Here is a 26,266-nt window from a genome sequence, read left to right as displayed (position 1 = left end):
TTGTCAAAGGCTTTCTGGAAATCCAGATATACCACATCCATTGGCTCCCCGTTTTCTACCACACTGTTAATGTCCTCAAAGAATTCCACGAAATTAGTTAGGCACGACCTGCCCTTTGTGAACCCATGCTGCGCCTGTCCAATGGGACAATTTCCATCCAGATGCCTCGCTATTTCTTCCTTGATGATAGATTCCAGCATCTTCCCTACTACCGAAGTTAAGCTCACTGGCCTATAATTACCCGCTTTCTGCCTACCTCCTTTTTTTAAACAGTGGTGTCACGTTTGCTAATTTCTAATAATCTCCTTAGTCCATAATCAGCCCTGTGCCGACTTGTACTATTTATATACCGATAGAATACTTTCAACGTCCTTATGTTAACTGCTGGTCTCTACTCACACTCTCATTGTTTCTCGGATTTGTATTTTTTCCCTTTTCCCGCTGAACCTTCTGTTTTGAGACGGAGGGCAGGATTTTCTGGCATTTCATGCTGGCAGGACCTGATGGTCCCTGGTCGTGGGTTTCACGGTGGCAAGGACGGCGTTCACAAAGTTGGGACCAGCAGATCTTCCCACCGGGCACTGGCAAGTACCTCCTTCTCCAGAACTGGCAGGGAATCGGAAGCAAATTCCAGGGTCTGAATCTTTAAATTCGGCATGGGCATACATCAGCGGGCCCGAAACCAGGAGGAAAACACTTCTGCAGACAGCGATATCACACCACCTGGCCAATCAACGGACAGCCAGTGTGAATGGCGGGCTGGGAAAGGCTGCTGGGGAGGGCGGGCACCGAGAAACGGGAGGGTGCAGACTGGCATTTCTAATGTACCCCCTCAGGAGGGCCACGACAGAGCTGTCTCCAGGAGCTGCAAACCTGTACAAAATAAATTACGATGGAAAAACCATGCAGAGGGGACCTGGGAAGCACATTCAGAGCTTCAGTCCCCAGACACATTCAGTCCACTCTGTTTCCTCCGGGTGCTCCGGTTTCCTTCCACTAGATGTGCAGGTAGGTAGATTGGCCATGTTAAATTGCCGTGTGGAGTTACAGGGATAGACCGAGAGAATTTGGCATGGAACAATCAAATTTAGGGTCCAAGACACAGTTCAAGGATTGGCAGAGACTCAATGGGCCGAATGGCCGCCTTCTGCACTGGAGGAATTCTCTGCATGGATCGAGAGAGAATATAGAGTGCAGAAGGAGGCCATTCGGCCCATCGAGTCTGCACCGACCCACTTTAAGCCCTCACTTCCACCCTATCCCCATAACCCTATAACCCCTCCTCACCTTTTTGGTCACTAAGGGCAATTTATCATGGCCAATCTACCGAACCTGCACGTCTTTGGACTGTGGGAGGAAACCGGAGCACCCGGAGGAAACCCACGCAGTCACTGGGGGAACGCGCAGACTCCGCACAGACAGTCACCCAAGGCCAGAATTGAACCCGGCACCCTGGAGCTGTGAGGCAGCAGTGATAACCACTGTGCTACCGAGCTGCCCACCAAACATGGGGAACCTAAAACATAAAGGCCGTGTGGCCAATCGGCATGCCCACAAACCATAAAGCAGACAGGCCGTTTAAAATGGTTACAATTGTCCTCTTGATGGGTTAAATCGCCACCAGGCACTGCCGACTCGCATCACCAGAAATATTGCACAAGGTCATCGGGACACGAGCCCAACGCCATTTCAGGTGCGGCCGGGGCAGTCAACGTCATCCAAACTGGCGAGCAAGTAATTTGCCAGAGGAGAAATCTCGGTGCAAAACGGTGTCGCATTGGTCGACAGAAGAGTCATTGGATCTTAGTGACACACGTCAAACTCTTCGAGATGAGCCGTTTCTAGAAAATTGGAAACGTTCACACTGTTGTGGGCTGTATTCCCTCTCAGAGCCGAGGCCTAGTTTGTCTCCTCTATTAAACACAAACAAATATAACAACTAAGCAATTTTATTATAAGTTTTTAAAAAAGGTCGATGGTTAGATTGGTTAATGGTTTAAAAATCAAACAGAAGCTAAAAGAGGAACCGGCCACTAATCTCCGTAACGTGATGCACCAGTTCCATTGTTACAAAACGGTGTGGAGAGAGATATGCAGAAGCAGTAATTCAGTCATTTAGGTAAGGAGCATATTATCCAACATTGGAATCATACATGGAATTCACTGGGAGGTAGATGCCTTCCAGGTAGATCCCTGGGTGAGGTGTGGACCCACACTTGCATTCACAATATCATGCCTCAGGCAAGACACATCAAAAATGACTCCTCCGAGCACAATGTTAAAATCTTAAAACCTTCATTTAAAATCAGTTATCAAAACGTGAGATTTCCTACAGTGTACAATTGAGAAATTGTTTGAGGCCTTGTTAAACAAAAATCATGGGACACAAAAGTTACGCAATTCGATGGCAATGTGGAGTTCAAGTTGCAGACAGATCACCCATATTCTGATGCAGCAGGGTAGAGGGGCTGAATGGCCTACTCTTGTTGCCATGTTCAACGAAGCACATCCTTGCGCCCTGAAAACAAAGTGAAACTGAGCTCATTAGTCATTGGAATTCTTGATGGGCATTTTGCAAACACATGGTTGTAACAACATTGAATATTCATATTGCGTTCCTGCACAGGCAATAAAGTCACTAAAGGCACAAAACGAGGACTTAAGCAGCAGATACCTGGGACCCCCACCACCTGGAGGTTCCCCTCCAAGTCACTCACCACCCTGACTTGGAAATATAATCGGCCGTTCCTTCACTGTCGCTGGGGCAACATCCGGGAACTCCCTTCCTAACAGCACGGTGGGTGTACCTACATCACAGGGACTGCAGCGGCTCGAGATGGTCGCCCACCACCTTCTTAAGGGGTAATTAGGGATGGACAATAAATGCTGGCCTAACCAGTGACGCCCACATCCCGAGAGAGAATAAGAACAGTATTGGTGATTTTGAACAGCACAGGTTTGCAACATGCCACTCAGTTTTGTACGTTAAAAGAAATATTTCAAGTAGTTAACTTGTTCTTCTGAGAGATTCCCCGAATGATACAGTACAGGAACTCAAGTCTGCTGTGGTGGTGTGCACTCTGAAAGAGCTATTCAATGAGCCCCTCAATTCTGTCAATCTTTCCTTTTCCAGTAGTTATCCAATTGCTAAACTGACTGGATTCCAGGTTAACCGAGAGAGACTCAATGGGCTGAATGGCCTCCTTTCCACCCTCCTCTCCGTATACTCTCTCCAGCTCCCCCCCCCCCCCCCCCACCATGTAACACCTCACACCCCCGCCAATCTCCCTTAGCTCTTGAAAAAAATATTTTAATCCCACCCCGCCATGCAACAAACACCCCCTCAACACCCATTCACTCCACCAGAGTAGAGTACACTCACCTCCTCTAGACCTTCTTGCCATTAACAAACTTACTCTGACCAAAGACAAAAGGATGTGATGAGTCTTCCTCTTCTGTGGAGGAAAGAAAACACCAATTGACATGAAATCATCCCAAACAGCATCTCCTGCTTTGTCCCTCTGAGTTAGACCCACTGGGAACATAGGATGACCATTCCGTCAGGAACAGGATAAGTAGAATTTTTTTTGTTTAAAAAGGAAAAGTTCAGCACACAAGAGACGGGAAACAGTGTGCTTTAATTGCTGAAGGTTTCGGCGCAGAGTTTAAGTCATTACAGCACAGGAGGCCATTCAGTCTCTTGTGTCCATGCTATCTCTCTAGATAAATCCAGTCAGTCCCATTCCCCCTGGCTCCATCTCCGTAGCCCGAGTGTTTATTGCCCTCAAAACACCATTCAAATGTCCTTTTGAAATCATTCATCATCTCCGCTCCCACCTCCCTAGGTGAGCAGCAAGTTACCCTCACGGTGTGAAAGCTTTCGCCTCACATTCCCCTTTGCACCCCCTTAAGGAATGGAAACTACTTCCCAGAATGTGGTGACCCGGATTGGCTGTAATACTCTAACCAAAGCGCTACAAAAAAGATTCTAGGTCGCTCTCCCTTGGTGGGTGGGTGAGTCGGTCTCTCTCTCGCTCTCTCGCTCTCTCTGTCGGTCAGTCGGTCTCTCTCCCACAGATTCAACATCACAAAAACCCAGCTCGCCCAGAGTCCGAGAATTATTCAACAAACTATTCATACCGTCATCCCAGTTTTCTCCAGAGGGAAGCGTCTCTCTGGCAGAAGCCTGCTGTGCAAAGTTTACGGAATCAAATGAATATTTAGATTCTGGAAAAATAAAACACAAAGATTAACTGAGAAATGTCAGATACTGAAAAACAAAACTCATCCAGATCCATTTCCGACATGAAAGCTGACAGATTTCCTTGTTAGAGAGGAGAGTTCGCAAATAAACCATTTGACAACTAGAAATGAAAATGTTGACATGAATGAATATATTTCCAGTATGGGTCTTCAAAGAAGGAAGATTTCAGGCTCCAGCTCCAATCCGTAAAGAATTCAGATTTCCACCAAAGATGTTGAAACTGTCTTCAATGCCTCTGGGGTGGGAGATGGTCAAAATGCCCAGCCCAGACTCAGAATGAGTGGTCATTGCTTTGTTCTCTATATCCTATAAAGGGTCCCACCACAGGCGAGGTTAATAAGGCTCCTTCCTTTTCCTCTTTTTATTTTTGCCATTAATTTTTTGATCCATGGACGTTTAATGGACCTGTGACATTAAGGCAGCGTGTACCTTTAATTCAAACAGAAAAATCCAGAAGTCTGTGCTGTTTCGAGCAGATTGTGTTGACTGGTGGCCAATGAATTGGCCCAAAAGGCTGTGTTCTGCCCGGTAACAGGTGGGGATTGGATCCGATCCCACTGGAATGTTTCACAGCTTCAAGGGTTGAGTTTTTGATTTTCACTTCTGCAGCTTTGATGGAACATTCTAAATAATTCTCTAAAAAAAGATCTAACAAAACTCTCCATAAGACCATAAGTGGGTAGAGGGTGGAACAGTTAAAGGGTGTGGTCGGTATTAGTTTGTTGTTATCCAGTTGCATTTACTGCATATTTCATCATTAATCTGGTTATAAATAAACAGTAATTGTGTTTACATTTACAAACCTGGGGCGAGATTCTCCGACCCCCCGCCGGGTCGGAGAATCGCTGGGGGCTGGCGTGAATCCCGCCCCCGGCGGGTGCCGAATTCTCCGGCACCGGATATTCGGCGGAGGCGGGAATCGTGCCGTGCCGGTTGGCGGGCCCCCCCCCCCGCGCGATTCTCCGGCCCGGATGGGCCGAAGTCCCGCCACTAAAATGCCTGTCCTGCCGGCATAGATTAAACCACCTACCTTACCGTCATTTCCGCGCCAGCTGGCGGGGCAACAAAGGCCTTTTCCGCCAGCTGGTGGGGCGGAAATTCGTCCGGTGCCGACCTAGCCCCTTAAGGTTGGGGCTCGGCCCCCAAAGATGCGGAGCATTCCGCACCTTTGGGGCGGCGCGATGCCCGACCGATTGGCGCCGTTTTGGGCGCCAGTCGGCGGACATCGCGCCGTTTCCGGAGAATTTCGCCCCTGGTGTCTGTAATTATTGGGCAGCCAAGGGCCAGAGATTATGGGTATTTTTAGAAGAATAATTATTTTTCTTTCTACAACAATCGATCACAGTTTCATGGTCACCATTATTATGATGCCAAATTTTATTAATCGAGTTTAAATTCCACCAGGTGCCATGGTGGGATTTGAACCCATGTCCTCAGAGTAGTAGCCTGAGCTTCTGGATTACGAGTCTAGTGACAATACCACGACGTCACCATCTCCGAAGCCTGAAGTTGCTACGCGGCTGGTGCAGTAATCCAGGAGAGATGTCCTTAGAATTAACGAGTCCCAGCTGAGCAGGACTCCACCTGTTACCAGAGAAACGTGTGCTCCACAGGCCCCACGGAGAGATCCGTTATTAACCCCCCCCCCATGGTCCTCTCGGGGGTTATCATAGAAACCCTATAGTGCAGGAGGTCATTCAGCCCATCGAATCTGCACCGGCCCTCTGACGCTGTCATGTCGGGGCAGGGGATGGCGAAAGGGAAACTGGAGTATTAGTCAACGACGTTCAGGAAGTACGCGTTGCAATCGGTGGAGGGGAGGGGGCCTTTGAAATCCAAACTGAGGCGTTCAAAGGGTCGAGAGGCCTTAACCAGGTGCGCTCTGTCTGACCTGAAAAAGTGCGGTTTGCACTCAGCGCAAATCTGGCAGTTTCTGGTGGCTGTTCGGACGTCCTCGACGGAGTAAGGGAGGTTGCGGGCCTTGAGGAAGTGGTAGAAACGAGTGACCCCCGGGTGGCAGAGGTCCTCGTGGAGGGCTTGTAGACGGTCCACTTGTACATTGGCACATGTGCCGCGAGATAGGGCATCGGATGGCTCGTTCAGCTTTCCAGGACGGTACAAGATCTCATAATTGAAGGTGGAGAGTTCGATCCTCCACCGCAAGATCTTGTCGTTCTTGATCTTGCTCCGCTGTGCATTATCGAACATGAAAGCTACCGACCGTTGGTCAGTGAGGAGAGTGAATCTCCTACCGGCCAGGTAATGCCTCCAGTGTCGCACAGCTTCCACTATTGCTTGTGCCTCCTTTTCCACTGAGGAGTGGCGGTTTTCTGAGGCGTGGAGGGTTCGGGAGAAAAAGGCCACGGGTCTGCCCGCTTGGTTAAGGGTGGCCGCCAGAGCTACATCCGATGCGTCGCTCTCAACCTGGAAGGGGAGGGACTCGTCGATGGCGCGCATCGTGGCCTTTGCGATATCCGCTTTGATGCAGCTAAAGGCCTGGCAAGCCTCTGTCGACAGGGGAAAAGTAGTGGACTGGATTAGTGGGCGGGCCTTGTCTGCGTATTGGGGGACCCACTGGGCGTAATAAGAAAAGAAGCCCAGGCAGCGTTTTAGGGCTTTGGCACAGTGGGGGAGAGGGAACTCCATGAGGGGGCGCATGCGTTCGGGGTCGGGGCCTATCACTCCATTACGCACTACGTAGCCCAGGATGGCTAGACGATCGGTGCGGAACACACATTTTTCTTTGTTGTAAGTGAGGTTCAGGGCGTGAGCGGTCTGGAGGAATTTTGGGAGGTTGGCGTCGTGGTCCTGCTGGTCATGGCCGCAGATGGGGACATTGTCGAGTTACAGGAACGTGGCCCGTAAACCGTGCTGGTCAACCATTCGGTCCATCTCTCGTTGGAAGACCGAGACTCCGTTCGTGACGCCGAATGGAACCCTTAAATTGGTATAACCGCCCGTCTGCTTCGAAGGCAGTATAGTTGCTGTCACCGGGACGGATGGGGAGCTGGTGGTAGGCGGACCTGAGGTCCACGGTGGAAAAGACTTTGTGCTGTGCAATCCGATTGACCATGTCGGATATGCGGGGGAGAGGGTACGCATCTAGCTGAGTGTACCTGTTGATGGTCTGACTATAGTCGATGACCATCCTCTGTTTCTCCCCGGTCTTAACGACTACCACCTGGGCTCTCCAGGGACTATTGCTGGCCTGGATGATGCCTTCCTTCAGCAGCCTCTGGACTTCGGACCGGATAAATGCTCGGTCCTGGGCGCTGTACCGTCTGCTCCTTGTGGCGACGGGTTTGCAATCCGGGATGAGGTTCGCAAACAAGGAAGGCGGTTCAACCTTGAGGGTCGCGAGGCCGCAGACAGTCAGTGGAGGTATAGGGCCGCCAAATTTAAATGTTAAACTCTGGAGGTTGCATTGGAAGTCCAACCCTAGGAGTGTGGGCGCACAGAGATGGGGGAGGACATACAGCCGGTAATTTCGGAACTCCCTCCCCTGCACCGTTAGGTTAGCGATGCAGAACCCCGGTATCTGAACGGAGTGGGATCCTGCCGCCAGGAAAATTTTCTGGGTGCTTGGCCGAATTAAGAGGGAACAGCGCCTTACTGTCTCCGTGCTCCCAGAGTCGATAAGACACGGCGTCTCGTAGCCATTCACGATGAATGAAGCTCTCCGTGCTCCCAGAGTCGATTAGACACGGCGTCTCGTAGCCATTCAATAGGACTGTAGTGGTTTCAGTCTGGAGCGTCCGGGGTCGCGACTGGTCGAGGGTCGTCGAAGCCAGACGTGGTTGTTGAAGTTGAGCATCGTAATCAGGCAGTATGTGGCAGTCTGTGTCGGGGTCCTTTAGCCAAGATGGCGGCGTCCACGGATCGCGCGCGGTCGGGGGTGGACAAAATGGCGGCGCCCATCTCTCCCTCGTGGCGTCCGGGGTCCAAAATGGCGGCGTCCGTTGGTCACACGTGGATTGCTGGGGGGGCTGAGTCTGTGGTCCCGTTTCTTCCCCGGAGATAGCGGCGACCCCGCGGGACTTGCACACCGTCGCGTAGTGGCCCTTCTTCCCACAGCTTTTGCAGGGGGCCGGGCAGCGCTGCCGAGGGTGTTTCGGCTGGCCGCAAAAATAGCAGCGGGGCCCCCCCCGGTTGGTCTGGTGTTTTGGCCGTGCAGGTTTGCGGGGGTGGGGGGTGTCGGAGAGTCGACCGCAGCGGGGGTCCACGGAGCCCAAGGGGCTGTAGTGCGGTCGGGGGTGTAGGCGCGGGCGTTACGCGAGGCCACATCGAGGGATGCCGCCAGGGCCCGAGCTTCTGTAAGTCCCAGAGATTCTTTCTCCAGAAGCCTCTGGCGGATCTGGGAAGAGGCCAAACCTGCCACATACGCATCGCGGACCAGGAGCTCTGTGTTCACTCGCTGTTACCGCCGGGCAGTTGCAGTTTCGACCCAGGATCTGCAGGGCGTTATAAAACTCGTCCAGCGATTCCCCCGGAAATTGCTGTCGTGTGGCGAGCTGGTAGCGAGCAAGAACCTGGTTGGCGGGCCGGATGTAGGTATCCTTCAGCGCGGCGAGGGCACCGGTGAAACCGTCCTCGTCCTCGATAAGGGAGTAGACGTCAGGACTCACCCTGGAATAGAGGACCTGCATCTTTTGTTCGTCAGTCGGTGTGCTGGGGGCAGTTCGGAGGTAGCGCTCAAAGCATGCCATCCAGTGTTTGAAGATCGAGGCCGAGTTAGCTGCTTGGGGTGCGATGCGCGGGCACTCCGGGGTGATGCGGAGCTCCATGTTCCCACGTCGTTTTCTTCAATTTAAATTCTGCTTAATAAATTGTAGCACCGTCAATATGACGTGAGGCAGGTCGAGGGAATGTCAATTGAAGGCTTTATTAAGCAGAACTTTATCCCCAGCAGCGTGGTTACAGAATGCAGCTGCTGAGGGAAATGGAGGGAAAAGTTGGGTTCTTATACCGGCATTTCTGGGTGGAGTCCAGTAGGTGGCAGATCCTATCAGGACCTGGCATCCCTCCACCAATAGCCTGTCGGCATGTGGTGTACCTTATTACCCCTAATACATACCACCACAAGGACATTGAAAAGGTTTACCCCTTGTCATGATATTCAAACACACACATGATAGACAGACCAACAGACCAATTAGCACACAACACGACAGCCAATCACAGACAAGGACAGAGACAGTATAAGACAAGAAACACGACACCTGGTGGTCAGTCCATCTGGAGACAGGACAAGGACAGGACCTGATCAACAAGACACTCACACAGTCACCACGTGCTGAGTACCAAGACAGATCTGTAAATAACAAGTTGGAATAAAACTGCGTTGTACCAATTGCAACCGTGTTGGTTCATCTGTACCTCAGAGCACCCAACACCACACACCTTATCCTCAAACTGTGACCCCTCGTTCTGGACTCCCCCACCATCTGGAACATTCTTTCTGAATCTATCCCGTCTAATCTTGGAAGAATTCTGTAAGTTTCTGTGAGATCCCCTCTCACTCTTCTAAACTCCAATGAATATAATCCTAACCGACTTAGTCTCTCCTCATATGACAGTCCCGCCATCCCAGGAATCAGCCGGGTAAACCTTCGCTGCCCTCCCTCCACAGCAACAACATCCTTCCTCAGATAAGGACCCAAACTGCCCACAATACTCCAGGTGTGGCCTCACCAATGCCTTCAGCTGCAAAGTCTGTCAAATTCCCTTCTTAAACCTTTGTACTTCCTGATCTGCGTCAAAACCCAAGATGTTTGATCAGCCATCCCAATGTCTTACGCAAATAAAAAAAGCAAATCAGTTTTCTTTTCTAAACTAACGGCACCCCGGTTCCATAAAGGTATAAAGCAAATCTAGGTCATTGACTACAGCTGGCATATTGTGTCACAATGTGAAGTACATGGGGGAATAAACCTGCTCAGATTGCACCGTTTCAGCACTCTGTAGACCATTGTTGATCTCCCAGAGGCAGCCAATACCACAGGCCACATCTTCCTCAAAATCCCACAGAACAGTTTGGTCTGTCTAAAGAGTGCTCAAAGGTATTGCTCTCCCCGGGGAGGTCAACGCATCTGCCTATAGCACTGCTTGAAATGACACTCCGCAGATTTCCATCACCACCGAGTCTCCCTTCTCACTGGCTCCACTCAGGCTTCAGGCCTACTCATCTCACCAGCTCCCTGCGCGCCGCCCTCTGCTGCCAATTTGCCATCTTCACAATGGAGGAGATGATGTTTGTATTCAGCTTTACGGATTTGGTGCCTGGCGTTAAAGGGGCAGACTCTAATGTCATTTGCCACCTTGGGGTGATTCTGAAAAGGAAAAGAAAGTGGGCAGAAATTAAAGAGACAAGAATCCAGACACGCTCAGCTTTGCGTGTTAAAGCGAACATCGTTTCGGGGACTGGAGCACAGAATCATAGAATTTACAGTTCAGAAGGAGGCTATTCGGCCCATCGAGTTTGCATCAGCTCTTACAAAGAGCACCCCACTCAAGCCCACGTCTCTACCCTATCCCCGTAACCCCCACTTAACCTTTTTGGACACCAAGGGCAATTTATCATGGCCAATCCACCTAACCTGCACGTCTTTGGACTGTGGGAGGAAACCGGATCACCCGGAGGAAACCCACGCACACACGGGGAGAATGTGCAGACTCCACACAGACAGCAACCCAGTGGGGAATCAAACCTGGGACCCTGGAGCTGTGAGACAAGTGCTAACCGCTATGTTACCATGCTACCCTTAAGAACTCAAGGTGGATACCTCAGTGCAGTAACAGAGGGAGATTTCTTTGACATTTTTAACCAGTTCAATCCCTTTCTCCCCCGGGGCCTGAACACAGTCAAAACCAACTCAAGTGTGCTAAATCCACAGGGGCTGGGGAGGGAAGGAGGGGGCCCCACCCCCTCTGTACCCTGAGGCAGGCAATACCACAGGCCACATCTTCACCCGTCCTCCCCTCCCCCACACCATGGGAGGGCTACAATCACAACAGCACTTCAGAGATTGACACCTTCCTGGATTCAAAACAGGCCCCTGATAAGAGTCCCTTCCCCCACCTCATTCGTCTACATCAAAAGCTCCTGGTCACAGGAATGTAACATAACAGGCCTCAAGGCAAATCGAGTGCACACAACCAAGTTCAAATACTGATGGAAATTCAGGTGCAGCAGGATTGGGCAGGAACAAGATATTTTTCCTTTGTCAATATTAACACGCTTCCCATCTCACTTTCCAATCAGAAAAGCAGGGGGGAGGGGGGAATCTGTACAAGAATCCAAGAGTGGATGCCCATTCTTATTTTTTTTTTTATTTTTTTTAAAAGAAACACCTCCCATAAATTCGCTTGAAGCAAATTAGATTAGAAGCCGGTGAGAACTTACTTTTCGGCATTTCACCAGGTGGTAAGGAAAGCGACTGCGGCGGATCTGGTGGCTCTCGTTGTAGGGACAGGTCAGAAGCTGCTCGGAATCCATTTTGTGCTGAGTGAAAGAGGCATTGTTATTGTCGTCATCACCTCCATGACTAATCAGAGGCAAACTGCCCAGAACTTCAGGCACCATTTTAATTTAGCTGGCTCACCAGCTCAGGCCAAGATCCAATTTAGGATCAAGAGTGAGATCAGGAGTCAGGCCTGTTCTGGAGGGGGTGCAGAGGCAATTCACCAGGATGTTCCCTGGGATGGAACATGGCAGTTATTTTTAAAAAATATATATATTTATTAAAGTTTAACACAATTTTTCTCCCTTACAAACAATAACCCCCCCCCCGTAACAAAAAAAAACGAGAAATTGCGCAGAGCAAGATATATACATGGCAAAATGATATATTTACACAGTACGTAAATATATAACACCCGTACGTGCCAGTTTCCCCAACCCCAAATCTTCATGTTATCTCTTGCTCATCCACCCCCCCCAGGCAGCCCCCCCCCCCCCCGGATTGCTGCTGCTGCTGACCGACCTTCCTCTAACGCTCCGCGAGATAGTCTAGGAATGGTTGCCACCGCCTGTAGAACCCCTGCGCAGACCCTCTCAAGGCAAACTTAATCCTCTCCAACTTTATGAACCCTGCCCATATCACAATCACTGACACGGAGGACAAAGTCGTAGAAGTAAGTTCCTTTGTTAGTTTCGAGTCTGCAGGGTCGGGTGCCTCCACCAGAGAAGCTCCCTCTACGGCAATTGTTCTATCCCTTTTATCCTAATCCCGTCGCCCCAGTCCCCTCCCCTCTTGCCTGATTGGTTCAGGTTGTCGAGGTTCACATTCTTTCCGGTTGCCTACCATATGTTACATTGCATGTTCACGTTAACGTCAGTTGCTCGCCTTAGGGGCGTATTTTACAATATGCATTATTTATTACGCAGTCGCAGTAGCACAATTGTTCGTGGTAGTTGACCCACTTCCTTACTCACTTACCACATCCTGTTATCTCCACATCCTATGGCCCAGTATAATGATTTAGTCAAACCGTATCCCTCACATTATTGTAAATAAATGTTATTACTTTGTATCCTTAAAACTCGTGCTGGATTATTCGTGGCCCTCACAAAACCTCTCCAACCTCTCTTCTGAACTGAAATGTTCCGATCAGGGGTAACCACCGGTTTGTCCCGGGGAAGATGGACGGGGATTTCAGAGCTGGCATCGGGCGGGGATTGGAAGAATGGGGGACCTGTTCATCGACGGGACGTTTGCGAGCCTAGGGGCACTGGAGGAGAAGTTCGAGTTACCCCCGGGAAATGCCTTTAAATATATGCAGGTGAGGGCTTTTGTGAGGCGACAGGTGAGGGAATTCCCGTTGTTCCCGGCACAAGAAGTTCAAGATAGGGTGATCTCGGGTGTATGGGTCGGGGAGGGCAAGGTGTCAGAAATACACCAGGAGTTGAAAGAAGAGGGGGAAGCGCTGGTAGAAGAGTTGAAGGGTAAATGGGAGGAGCTGGGGGAGGGGATTGAGGAAGGTCTGTGGGCTGATGCCCTAGGTAGGGTTAATTCCTCCTCCTCGTGTGCCAGGCTCAGTCTGATCCAATTTAAGGTGGTTCACAGAGCGCACTTGACGGGGGCGAGGTTGAGTAGGTTCTTTGGGGTAGAGGACAGATGTGGAAGGTGCTCGGGGAGCCCGGCGAACCATGTCCATATGTTTTGGTCATGCCCGGCACTGGAGGGGTTCTGGAGGGGAGTGGCAGGAGCAATATTTCAGGTGGTGAAAGTCCGGGTCAAGCCAAGCTGGGGGCTAGCAATATTTGGAGTAGTGGATGAACCGGGAGTGCAGGAGGCGAAAGAGGCCGGCATTCTGGCCTTTGCGTCCCTAGTAGCCCGGCGAAGGATCTTGCTAATGTGGAAGGAGGCGAAGCCATCTCACACTTGGGGGCTCGTCCAGGATCCCAACGGTGCTCTGCCAGTAGCGAGGAGTGACGAGACGACGCGTCCTACCGATTTCGGTAGTCTCTGAAATCACCGCTCTCGGGCTGACGAAGTGACGCGGCCCGGACCAGAGGACTCTAGAAGCAAGAGGGAGACGAACCAGGAAAAAGTAGACTGTCGAGCAATTCTTGTGCGCAAGACCCGGGTAAGAAAATTGACTATTAAGTATTACTCGGGCGACGGTGGGAAGACGACGGAATTTGTTGTCTTAAGGAAACAAGGTCCAGGTTAATTAAGTAACGCAGGATTAGACATGGGTAGTAAACCCAGTAAAAAAGGAAAAGGATGGAAAAACTCATCCAGAAATCCCGCCCGATAGTCCGTTGGGGCAAAGGTTACAAACTTGGGGTGATACCTCTTGTACGGAGGGGAAGTCAAAGGAAAAGATGATCCGGTATTGTTACCACAGATGGCCAGAAGAACCAATAGCACCACCCTCAATTTTATGGCCAAAATATGGATCAGACGAGGATTGGGCGTGCCAACAGTTAAACATTTACGTTAACAGTCAGTCACCCGTTAAACCCGAAGAAAGTAGTTATGCCGTTTGTTGGATGGTCGTCACCAATATGTTTAACTTGAAAGTTAAAGGGAAGAAAGACCAAGAACCTCTCCCTCCCCCTCCCCCTCAATGGGACTGTTTAGACAGTCTGCCACCGCCCTATCTGCAGCCCAATGCCCCCCCTCAGAATAATCAGCCACAACTGGCAGACCAACAGGCGCCCATAAATCCTCCTCCGCTTCCCCCACCGCAACGGGAAGACCAACTGGTGCCCATAAACCATCCTCAGCCCATAAATCCTCCTCCGCTTCCCCCACCGCAACGGGAAGACCAACTGGTGCCCATAAACCATCCTCAGCCCATAAATCCTCCTCCGCTTCCCCCACCGCAACGGGAAGACCAACTGGTGCCCATAAACCATCCTCAGCCTGTAAGTCCTCCTCCGCTTCCCCCACTGCAACGGGAAGACCAACTGGTGCCCATAAACCATCCTCAGCCCATAAATCCTCCTCCGGACATAATACAAGGGCCCCACACTCCTTCAACAGAAACAGGGGCCCATAATGATCAACCAGGGGAATGGGGACGATCCCGAGGTCAAGAAAAACGGAAGTCCAGCAGTTAAAGGACGATGTCAAAAATCTCCCTCTACCATGCACCCGTCCAACGGCACTGTTCCCCTTGAGGGAGGTGCCCATGGGTGACGGTAATTTGGGATTTGTGAACGTGCCCCTAACAAGTACTGAAGTAAGAAGTTTCAAGAAAGAAATGAAAAACCTGCTGGAGGACCCCCTGACAGTGGCTGAACAATTAGATCAATTCCTTGGACCCAATATATATTCCTGGGACGAAATGCAGGCCATTCTGGGGAATCTCTTAACCCCAGACGAGAGGCAAATGGTAAGATAAGGAGGAATGAGGATTTGGGAAAGAGTAAACCCCACTGTAGGGAACGTCCCGACAATACCAGGGGACACAACTTCCAACTGCCCGACCCGCATGGGACCAAGAAACGCAAGCGGGGAGACAAGAGGTGATAGATTACAGAAAGTTAATTGTAAAAGGGATAAGAGAATCGGTCCCAAAGGGACAGAATTTCGAGAAAGCATTTGAGAATAGACAGGAAAAAGATGAAGCCCCGGCAACATTCCTCCAAAGATTAAGGCGGAATATACAGCAATACTCAGGCATTGACCCAGAATCAGACGCGGGGCAGCAAGTCTTGCAAGCTAACTTGGTCACTAAATCGTGGCCAGATGTTAAAAAGAAATTAGAAAAGTTGGAAGACTGGAATGACAAATCAATGAACGAGTTACTAAAGGAAGCACAAAAAGTATATGTGAGAAGGGAAGACGAGAGGGCGAAGGGTAAGGCGAAGATGATGATGCAGGCGGTAGAACAGGTTGTGGAAAAGAAGTGGACGAGGGAGACCCCCAGGTAGAGGCAGGGGGGCTCAACAAGGACAACGGGGGAGGGGAAGAGGCAGAGGTAGAGGAAGAGGAGGACAAGGACCAGGAAATTGGGAGACAGGGCCCATGAAATGTTATTATTGTGATGAGGAAGGACACTTTAAAAGAGATTGCCCAAAGAGGAAGAAGGAGGCGAAAGTATGCGCCACGATGGAAGAGGATGAATAGGGGGGTCAGGGGCTCCACTCCCTGGGGTTAGAAGGATACAGAAGGGAGCCCTTGGTTAATTTGAAAGTGGGACCCCGGGGAGAGGAAGTGGTATTTATGGTAGATTCAGGGGCAGAAAGATCAAGTATTATGCATGTACCAAAAGGAATGAACACAGGAAAAGGAAAAATTAAAATTGCGGGAGTAGGGGGAAAAGCATTAATAGCCCCAGAAATAGAGGACGTACTCGTTAAATACCAAACGAGAGAAGCAACTGAAACCTTAATATTAATTCCACAAGCAGGGATGAATTTAATGGGACGAGATCTGCAAGTGCAATTAAAACTAGGGACGGCCCCGGAAAATGGAAACGTAGTAGTGAAAATGTACGTTCTGACGGACCAAGGTGAAGAGGAAATAAACCCCATGGTCTGGGCCGGGGAGGGCAATCGGGGAGGGTTACATATACCCCCACTATAGATCAGCCTGAAAGCCGGATGTGAACCAGTCCGTGTAAGACAGGACCCCATCTCAATGGAAGGGCGGAAGGGACTCCAACCAGTGATAGAAATATTGGAGGTAGAAGGAGTGGTGGAGCCCTGCATGTCCCCATATAACCAGTCAAGAAGTCTGACGGAACGCATCAGATGGTGCAAGATCTGCGAGAGCTGAACAAAATAGTGGAGAAGCGCCATCCTGTGGTGCCAAACCCATATACCATTATGGGACAAATTCCCCATGCCCATAAATGGTTCAGTGTGGTGGATCTGAAAGATGCATTCTGGAGCTGTCCACTTGATGAGAAAAGCCGAGATATTTTTGCCTTTGAATGGGACAACCCATACACCCGACGGAAGCAACAATATAGGTGGAAAGTTCTACCCCAGGGATTCACCGAGTCACCTAACTTGTTCGGGCAAGTGCTAGAACAAGTACTAGAGGAATATAGTAACAAGCAGGGGACCCAATTATTGCAATATGTGGATGACCTGCTACTGTCCGGCTTGGACAAAACAGCGGTCACAAAGGGGACTATAGAGTTGCTAAATTTCCGAGGAGAAAAAGGTTTGAGGGTGTCCAAAAACAAGCTCCAGTTTGTTGAAAAAGTCGTCAAGTATTTGGGCCATTTAGTAAGTGAAGGAAAAAAGGATAAACCCTGAACGCATAGAAGGAATAACCTCCCTCCCTTTACTACGCACTATCAAGGAAATTTTTAGGATTAATAGGATACTGCAGAATTTGGATCGAGAAATTTGCATCAAAAACTAAGTTCCTATATGACAAAATGGCAGAGAAAGTAAAGGAATTAGAATCATAGAAGTTTACAGCATGGAAACAGGCCCTTTGGCCCAACCAGTCCATGCCGCCCAGTTTTTACCATTAAGCTAGTCCCAGTTGCCCGCACTTGGCCCATAACCCTCTATACCCATCTTACCCATGTAACTATCTAAATGCTTTTTAAAAGACACAATTGTACCCGCCTCTACTACTACCTCTGGCAGCACATTCCAGACACTCACTACCCTCTGAGTGAAGAAATTGCCCCTCTGGGCCCTTCTGAATCTCTCCCCTCTCACCTTAAACCTATGCCCTCTAGTTTTAGACTCCCCTACCTTTGGGAAAAGATGTTGACTATCTACCTTATCTATGCCTCTCATTATTTTATAGACCTCTATAAGATCACCCCTAAGCCTCCTACGCTCCAGGGAAAAAAGTCCCAGTCTATCCAGCCTCTCCTTATAACTCGAACCATCAAGTCCCGGTAACATCCTAGTAAATCTTTTCTGCACTCTTTCTAGTTTAATAATATCCTTATTGAATTGAAATGGAAACAGGAAGAAAGAGAGAGATATGATGAACTAAGACAAAGCCTGATAAGGGCACCAGTGCTCTCTCTCCCATGTTTGGAGAAGCCCTTTTACCTCTACGTTAATGTGGAAGGTGGAACGGCAATGGGGGTTCTGACCCAAAAGTGGGGAGGGGACAAAAGGCCAGCAGCATTCTTGCCGAAAGTATTGGATCCTGTGTCCCGCAGATGGCCACTGTGCGTCTCAGCAACGGCCGCTACAGCGGCTCTTGTGGAAGAAAGCCGTAAACTCACTTTCGGCGGCGAATTAATCATAGCAACCCCGCATACGGTACATACAACCCTGACACAGATCCCACAGATAGCTCACCGACTCCCGAATTCTAAAATACGAGGCAATCTTAATGGAAAGGGAGGATTTAAAAATGATAACAGATAGGAGTGTAAACCCCTCACAATTCCTATTTAGTGGGCCGCAGGAGGAAGGAGACCCAGAACATAACTGCCTAGATTTAATTGTGATGTGGAGATGCCGGCGTTGGACTGGGGTGAGCACAGTACGAAGTCTTACAACACCAGGTTAAAGTCCAACAGGTTTGTTTCGAATCACTAGCTTTCGGAGCGCTGCTCCTTCCCCAGGTGAGGAAGGAGCAGCGCTCCGAAAGCTAGTGACATCGAAACAAACCTGTTGGACTTTAACCTGGTGTTGTAAGACTTCGTACTAGATTTAATTGAACATCAAACAAAAAGTAGGGAGGTCTTGGGAGAGGAACCACTGCCTGAGGGGAATAGATGGTTTATTGACGAATTATCTCGATGCATAAACAGGAAGAGACACACAGTGGATACGCAATAGTGGATGGGAAAGCACTGAACAGAGTTGAGACAGGGAGATTGCCTAACGATTGGTCAGCACAAACTTGGGAGTTATATGCATTATTAAGGGTTTTGGAGTTACTGAAGGGAGAGCATGGAACGGTATATACCGACTCCAAATATGCCTTTGGGGTAGTACATAAGTTTGGAAAAATATGGAAGGAAAGGGGAATGATAACCACCAGAGGAAAAGGATTGGCCCACGAAAAATTGATAGAGCAAACGTTAAGCACGCTCCAGTTACCGGAGGAAATAGCAGTGGTCCATGTTCCCGGACACCAGGGAGGGAACTCCCTGGAGGCCCGAGGAAATAGACTGGCTGATGAAGAGGCCAGGCAGGCTGCCATGGGAGACACCATTAAAATAATGAGTCTCATCCCCACGTCATTAGAGATTACCAAAGAACCCGTCTTCACACTTGTGGAGCAACAACAAATGAAGGAGTTAGGAGCAACTAAAAATGAAAAAGGGGAGTGGAGACTAACAAACGGGCGACAAGTATTAAACAAGGAAATATCCAGGGAACTTTTGGGACAGATACACTCCCAGTCACATTGGGGCACCCAGGCTCTCTGTGATGCCTTTCTGCGGGTATATGCTTGTACTGGAATCCACACACTAGCTAAGCAGGTAGGCGATCGATGCATAATATGCCAGAAGATAAACAAAAAAAATCTGCGAAAGACTGTAAAAGGGGGTCGAAAATTGGCCATACGCCCCTTCCAAAGAATACAGATAGATTTTACAGAACTTCCTTTGGTGCAGAAATGGAGTTACGTCTTGGTAATAGTGGACTACTACACCCGATGGGTGGAGGCGTTCCCCACTGCCACGGCCACGGCAGTGGGAAAGATACTGCTAGAACAAATTATCCCACGATATGGGGTTATTGAGTCCATTGACTCCGACAGAGGGACTCATTTTACATCCAAGGTGCATCAATTAATTTGTGAAACCTTGGGAATACAATGGGATCTCCATACACCGTGGCCCAGAGCTCAGGGATGGTGGAAAGAATGAATAGCACCCTAAAGACGCAGCTAACCAAGTTAATGTTGGAAACACACCTCCCATGGACCAAATGCCTACCTCTGGCACTATTAAGAATTCGAACCGCGCCCCGAAAAGATATCGGGGTATCACCCTATGAAATATTGTTCGGACTACCTTCCTTGGGAAGGAGTGAGGGAGTCCCAATGGTAGAAAGTAACGATGTGTTTATGAGGAACTGTTTACTGGCAGTATCTCGTTCACTTACAGAACTGAAAGCAAAGGGACTCCTGTCTCAAACGCCCCCATTGGACTTTTATATACATAAGTTACACCCAGGCAAGTGGGTGTTGATAAAATCGTGGAGAGAAGAAAAACTACGGCCCGTTTGGTAAGGACCTTTCCAGATCCTCCTCACCACTGAAACTTCAGTCCGAACAAAAGAAAGACGGTGGACACACGCCGCTAGAACAAAAGAGCCAATTGCGCCTCCGGAAGACAGCACTGATCAGTGGACGGTGAAAGAGGGCGAACAACCATTGACTTTAATATTCTCAAAGGACTCAGATAAGAATGCTGTTTAAAATTGTCATGGTGACATGTCTAGTCATTTTAATTGAAGGCTTACAGAAATGTGATAAATGTTATACTAAGGTAAGGACCAAAACTGGGACACATACGGCATTTACATATCACACCTCCATCTCCTCATCCTGTTATAAGAAGCTTATAGAATGCGAGGAAGGGGGGGAAGCGATATTATATGCTACAGAATTCAGTTGGTTACCAATGCCCCCAAGGGCCCCGAGGACAATGGCTATGTTTATGGCCAAGGGGGCAATGGGGGGGACGGGTGAACGTGTATTACAGGATAGAGCAAGGGAAATAATGGTGAAGAAAAAGAAGAAGGCCAAGGCTACCCCTAAACCAACTGCTCCCCAGGTATACCCCTCCCTTTATGAGGAGATCCAACATGAGATCCAGCTACCCAAGGCTGGGGGAAATTTATTTGTCGACCTGGCCCTGAGGATTACTCAGACACTGAAGGTTACTAACTGTTGGGTCTGTGGGGGGGCCCCTTATGAGTGAAAGATGGCCCTGGAGAGGTTCTACCGGGGAAGCAGCAGACCTATTTAAGTGGAACATAACTACCAGCCCCCACCATAGACCCCAGGAGTGGGTTCTAACCGATACTCCCCTGGCAACCGAGTGTGTTGCTAATGACCCATCAGGGTCGCCTGTGAAACACGTGGGGGTGAGTCCGTGTAAACGGATCAAGACATTCCACAAAAATGGTAGCACCTCCTGGTGGCCCGAAAGGCCTACATGGTACTGGCGGGCTACCGATGCTCCCATCCAAGGGACATGTGACACCACTGAAGGTCTGTGGAAATGCAAGGCCGAAACTGATAATCCCTATTTAGGGATTCCCGGCATGAAAACATGGGCTCATGATACAAACAAAGGGGGCCCGGCCCCGGGAGGATTATTTTGGATTTGCGGAGAAAGAGGGTACTCGATTTTACCCCCGAATTGGAAAGGGACTTGTTCCCTAGGGTTGATACAACCCGGTTTCTTCCTGCTCCCCAAACGCAGAGGTAACGCCCTGGGAGTGAGGGTCTTTGACGATCTAAGACGTCCCAAGAGGAGTGTGGAAATGGGTACATGGAAGGACGAGGAATGGCCCCCTGAGAGAGAATCTCCTATTATGGACCGGCGACTTGGGCGGAGGATGGCTCATGGGGTTACCGCACACCAATTTATATACTGAACCGCGTTATCAGGTTGCAGGCTGTCCTGGAGATCAGAACGAACGGGACAGCCGAGGCCTTGGGGCTATTGGCTAAGCAGCAGACTCAGATGAGGGCAGCAATTTACCAAAACAGATTGGCATTGGACTACCTTTTAGCTGAGGAGGGAGGAGTAAGTGGGAAGTTTAATTTATCAAATTGCTGCCTCAATATCGATAAGAATGGGGAAGCCGTGATGGAGATATCAGAGGGGATTCGAAAGATTGCACATGTCCCTGTCCAAAAATGGAAGTCATTTGGGGTTGGAGGGTGGTGGCCTAGTGTCTTTGATGGAACCTGGTGGAAGACAATGGGGTTCATACTCCTATGTGCCTTAGCTGGCTTACTATTCCTGCCCTGTCTCATACCATGCTTCCAGAGACTCATTAGGAGTGTGGTGGGATGGATGCAGGCGGTGACGGTCCCTGTTGGACGAACTGGCCAAGCGGAAGGCACACCCGGCCTACAGAAAATTATGATACTCAAACCAGGTGAGGTCCGGCAGGTGCAACGGGAGGAAATTAAGTTGACGCTGAGTAAACTGGAGACCAAGTACACCAAGTGATTTATTCAAATACTTATACCAAGAAAAAGGGTGGATTGTGAGGGATAAGGTTTGATTAAATCATTAGAATGGGATGTGGAGAGAACAGGATGTGGTAAGTGAGTAAGGAAGTGGGTCAACTACCATGGTTTTCTCTGGAGCAGAGAAGATGAGGGGCGGCCTGATCGAGGTGGAGAGGATTATGAGGGGCATGGACAGAGGGGATAGGGAGCAGCTGTTCCTCTTAGTTGAAGGGTCAGTTACGAGAGGGACACAAGTTCAAGGTGAGGGGCAGGAGGATTGGAGGAAAACCTTGTCACCCAGAGGGCGGTGAGGGTCTGGAACGCACGGCCTGGGAGGGGGGGGGGGGGGGGGGGGGGGTAGAGGCGGGTCGCCTCACATCCTTTACAAAGTACCTGGATGGGCACTTGGCACGTCACAGCATTCAAGGCTATGGACCAAGTGCTGACAAATGGGATTAGGTAGATGATGCACGATCAATGACCACTAAAGCGAGGTTGTAGTCCAACTGAAGGCTTTAATCCCCCAGCAGCTCAGGTACAGAATGAAGGCTGCTGGGGCGGCACAGGTTCTTATACCCCGCCTAGCAGGGCGGAGCTACCATACAGTCTCACCAATAGAAAGTATACAGTTTCCACCAATGGTGCTTTAGCCTATCAGGTACCGTAATACCTATAATACCACAGTAGACAGGTCAGATGTTTTACATGTCGGTGCAGACTCGATGGGTCGAATGGCCTCTTCTGCATTACGATTCTGATTCTTGTCCACTTCGATCTAGTATGTCTCTTTAATGGGGAAGCATGAATTGGATTCAAATTGAATTGGTTTTAGGAGCAAGCAAGGAGATGGATTAGAGATTGCCCTGCCTACTCTTTTTAAAAAATGGAGTGTACCCAATTCATTTGTTCCAATTAAGGGGCAATTTAGCGTGGCCAATCCACGTACCCTGCACATCTTTGTGTTGTGGGGGGTGAAACCCACACAGACACGGGGAGAATGTGCAAACTCCACACGGACAGTGGGCCGGGATCGAACCTCACGTGCCGTGAGGTAGCAGTGCTAACCACTGCACCACCGTGCTGCCCTTCGCACCCTGTTGTTTAGTGTCTGGTCTTCCCAAAACTGGATTATTTTTGAGTGGCTGCTTGTCTGAACTCTGCAGCCCGCTGCTGAAGGAAGCAGCTCTGGATTCTGCCTGCAATTTCCACAGGACTCAGGCAGTGGTGTAGCTTTGAGGCAGGTATTTGGGGGCCTGGGAGTAGGACAACAAGCAGAGACCGAGACTGCAATATTCCCAAGTTAGATTCAGAATTCTCAGTGTCCTGAAACATCTGGGACTCCTCCCCAATCTATGAAAATGTAAACATTTGCACAAAGCAGGATTTTCTCAACTTGTGGGTTGTGTCCAGTAGGTGGGTCGCGGAGTGATGGGTCGCTGCATTCCTGCGGTGGTTCCAATCAAGGGAGAAGTGCCCAATTGTCTCCAACAGCTTTAAAATGAGAACAGAATGAGGCTGTCAGGCCCGGCAGCGTGACAAAAGTTGGTCCCAGAAAGAAAACATTTGACAAACACAGACATCAGGACTACTGTGAGAAATCAAGGGAAACATTTTTCCACTTACCATTTCTCACTCAATCACTAAACCAGACATAGCTTATTTCATTAAAAGGAAAATCAAAGGATATCACAAAATAGAAATAAAAAGATAGGCCCAAAAGGGGCTTTGGATTTTCCCAATCCATACCTGGTCTGAACTGCTGCTCTTCTTCAACAACAAAATGTCCCTCTAACTCTCACATAATGAAAAAGAGGCCCTGTGCTGATCTCCACGAATGATGGCTCAGGATTCCCATATTCTATTGCCCGCCTATCAATGTTGTGCAATCACAACTGGAACATTTGATTGGAGCCTGTGTTGGGAGAATGCTGATTTGAGTTACTCAGTAAATACTGGGGAAACCAACATGATTGGTGCTTGAGAGCTTGGATACTCAATAATGCAGAACACAACAACTTACACAGCATGTTTAAACTAGAGGTGTGTGGGGGAGAGTGAGAGGGGCGTGGGGGAGAGTGAGAGGGGCGTGGGGGAGAGTGAGAGGGGCGTGGGGGAGAGTGAGAGGGGCGCGGGGAGAGCGAGCACGGAGAGTGAGAGGGGCGCGGGGAGAGTGAGAGGGGCGCGGGGGGGAATGAGAGGGGCGCGGGGGGGAGTGAGAGGGGCGCGGGGGGGAGTGAGAGGGGCGCGGGGGGGAGTGAGAGGGGCGCGGGGGGGAGTGAGAGGGGCGCGGGGGGGAGTGAGAGGGGCGCGGGGGGGAGTGAGAGGGGCGCGGGGGGGAGTGAGAGGGGCGCGGGGGGGAGTGAGAGGGGCGCGGGGGGGGAGTGAGAGGGGCGCGGGGGGGGAGTGAGAGGGGCGCGGGGGGGGAGTGAGAGGGGCGCGGGGGGGGAGTGAGAGGGGCGCGGGGGGCGAGTGAGAGGGGCGCGGGGGGCGAGTGAGAGGGGCGCGGGGGGCGAGTGAGAGGGGCGCGGGGGGCGAGTGAGAGGGGCGCGGGGGGCGAGTGAGAGGGGCGCGGGGGGCGAGTGAGAGGGGCGCGGGGGGCGAGTGAGAGGGGCGCGGGGGGCGAGTGAGAGGGGCGCGGGGGGCGAGTGAGAGGGGCGCGGGGGGCGAGTGAGAGGGGCGCGGGGGGCGAGTGAGAGGGGCGCGGGGGGCGAGTGAGAGGGGCGCGGGGGGCGAGTGAGAGGGGCGCGGGGGGCGAGTGAGAGGGGCGCGGGGGGCGAGTGAGAGGGGCGCGGGGGGCGAGTGAGAGGGGCGCGGGGGGCGAGTGAGAGGGGCGCGGGGGGCGAGTGAGAGGGGCGCGGGGGGCGAGTGAGAGGGGCGCGGGGGGCGAGTGAGAGGGGCGCGGGGGGCGAGTGAGAGGGGCGCGGGGGGCGAGTGAGAGGGGCGCGGGGGGCGAGTGAGAGGGGCGCGGGGGGCGAGTGAGAGGGGCGCGGGGGGCGAGTGAGAGGGGCGCGGGGGGCGAGTGAGAGGGGCGCGGGGGGGCGAGTGAGAGGGGCGCGGGGGGGCGAGTGAGAGGGGCGAGTGAGAGGGGCGCGGGGGCGAGTGAGAGGGGCGCGGGGGAGTGAGAGGGGCGCGGGGGGAGAGTGAGAGGGGCGCGGGGGGAGAGTGAGAGGGGCGCGGGGGGCGAGTGAGAGGGGCGCGGGGGGCGAGTGAGAGGGGCGCGGGGGGCGAGTGAGAGGGGCGCGGGGGGCGAGTGAGAGGGGCGCGGGGGGCGAGTGAGAGGGGCGCGGGGGGCGAGTGAGAGGGGCGCGGGGGGCGAGTGAGAGGGGCGCGGGGGGCGAGTGAGAGGGGCGCGGGGGGCGAGTGAGAGGGGCGCGGGGGGGCGAGTGAGAGGGGCGCGGGGGGGCGAGTGAGAGGGGTGCGGGGGGGGGGGGTGAGAGGGGCGCGGGGGGGGGGGGGGTGAGAGGGGCGCGGGGGGGGGGAGTGAGAGGGGCGCGGGGGGGGGGGTGAGAGGGGTGCGGGGGGGGAGTGAGAGGGGCGCGGGGGGGGAGTGAGAGGGGCGCGGGGGGGGAGTGAGAGGGGCGCGGGGGGGGGAGTGAGAGGGGAGTGAGAGGGGCGCGGGGGGGGGAGTGAGAGGGGAGTGAGAGGGGCGCGGGGGGGGGGTGAGAGGGGCGCGGGGGGGGAGTGAGAGGGGCGCGGGGGGGGAGTGAGAGGGGCGCGGGGGGGGGAGTGAGAGGGGCGCGGGGGGGAGTGAGAGGGGAGTGAGAGGGGCGCGGGGGGGGGGTGAGAGGGGCGCGGGGAGAGTGAGAGGGGCGCGGGGAGAGTGAGAGGGGCGCGGGGAGAGTGAGAGGGGCGCGGGGGGGGGAGTGAGAGGGGCGCGGGGGGGAGTGAGAGGGGCGCGGGGGGGGAGTGAGAGGGGCGCGGGGGGGGAGTGAGAGGGGCGCGGGGGGGGAGTGAGAGGGGCGCGGGGGGGGAGTGAGAGGGGCGCGGGGTGGGAGTGAGAGGGGCGCGGGGGGGGAGTGAGAGGGGCGCGGGGGGCGAGTGAGAGGGGCGCGGGGGGCGAGTGAGAGGGGCGCGGGGGGGGAGTGAGAGGGGCGCGGGGGGGAGTGAGAGGGGCGCGGGGGGGGAGTGAGAGGGGCGCGGGGGGGGAGTGAGAGGGGCGCGGGGGGGGAGTGAGAGGGGCGCGGGGGGGAGTGAGAGGGGCGCGGGGGGGAGTGAGAGGGTCTGACTGTCCCTCGTGTTGTGGAGGACGGGTCTGACTGTCCCCAGTGTTGTGGAGGATGGGTCTGACTGTCCCCAGTGTTGTGGGGGATGGGTCTGACTGTCCCCAGTGTTGTGAAGGATGGGTCTGACTGTCCCCAGTGTTGTGGGGGATGGGTCTGACTGTCCCCAGTGTTGTGAAGGATGGGTCTGA

General features: G+C 52.1%; 1 protein-coding gene across 4 annotated transcripts; it reads right to left on the bottom strand.

The window, feature by feature from the left end:
- Nucleotides 1–1,933: 1,933 nt before the first annotated feature.
- On the bottom strand, nucleotides 1,934–23,773 carry LOC140405343 (gametocyte-specific factor 1-like). Of its 4 annotated transcripts, XM_072493635.1 has the most exons (7): nucleotides 23,602–23,736; nucleotides 23,249–23,346; nucleotides 11,667–11,765; nucleotides 10,455–10,593; nucleotides 4,141–4,227; nucleotides 3,383–3,455; nucleotides 1,934–2,518 (listed from the first exon to the last, which is right to left on the bottom strand). In XM_072493635.1, exons 3-6 carry the CDS (start codon nucleotides 11,757–11,759, stop codon nucleotides 3,388–3,390), a joined length of 387 nt encoding a protein of 128 aa, XP_072349736.1. In that variant the 5' UTR covers nucleotides 11,760–11,765; nucleotides 23,249–23,346; nucleotides 23,602–23,736; the 3' UTR covers nucleotides 1,934–2,518; nucleotides 3,383–3,387. The 4 variants fall into 4 exon arrangements, with proteins under 4 accessions (XP_072349736.1, XP_072349733.1, XP_072349735.1 ...); XM_072493632.1 differs by lacking the exon at nucleotides 23,249–23,346 and having other exon boundaries at nucleotides 23,602–23,773; XM_072493634.1 differs by lacking the exons at nucleotides 23,249–23,346; nucleotides 23,602–23,736 and adding an exon at nucleotides 12,247–12,415.
- Between the last annotated feature and the right edge of the window lie 2,493 nt (nucleotides 23,774–26,266).

This window comes from Scyliorhinus torazame, chromosome X (assembly GCF_047496885.1).
Source record: "Scyliorhinus torazame isolate Kashiwa2021f chromosome X, sScyTor2.1, whole genome shotgun sequence".
Classification (NCBI taxonomy): Eukaryota; Metazoa; Chordata; class Chondrichthyes; order Carcharhiniformes; family Scyliorhinidae; genus Scyliorhinus; species Scyliorhinus torazame.
Note: the sequence above shows the minus strand (reverse complement) of the source record. Positions and strands in the feature narration are given on the sequence as shown.

Bases quoted from the DNA above. Each gene is read 5' to 3' on its own strand.
- LOC140405343 (XM_072493632.1), bottom strand. From the start codon at position 11,759: ATGGATTCCGAGCAGCTTCTGACCTGTCCCTACAACGAGAGCCACCAG. The intron at 10,594-11,666 runs GTAAGTTCTCAC...TTTCCTTTTCAG, and splicing joins ACCTGGTGAAATGCCGAAAA to AATCACCCCAAGGTGGCAAA. The intron at 3,456-4,140 runs GTATGAATAGTT...TTTCCTCCACAG, and splicing joins TGGAGAAAACTGGGATGACG to AAGAGGAAGACTCATCACAT.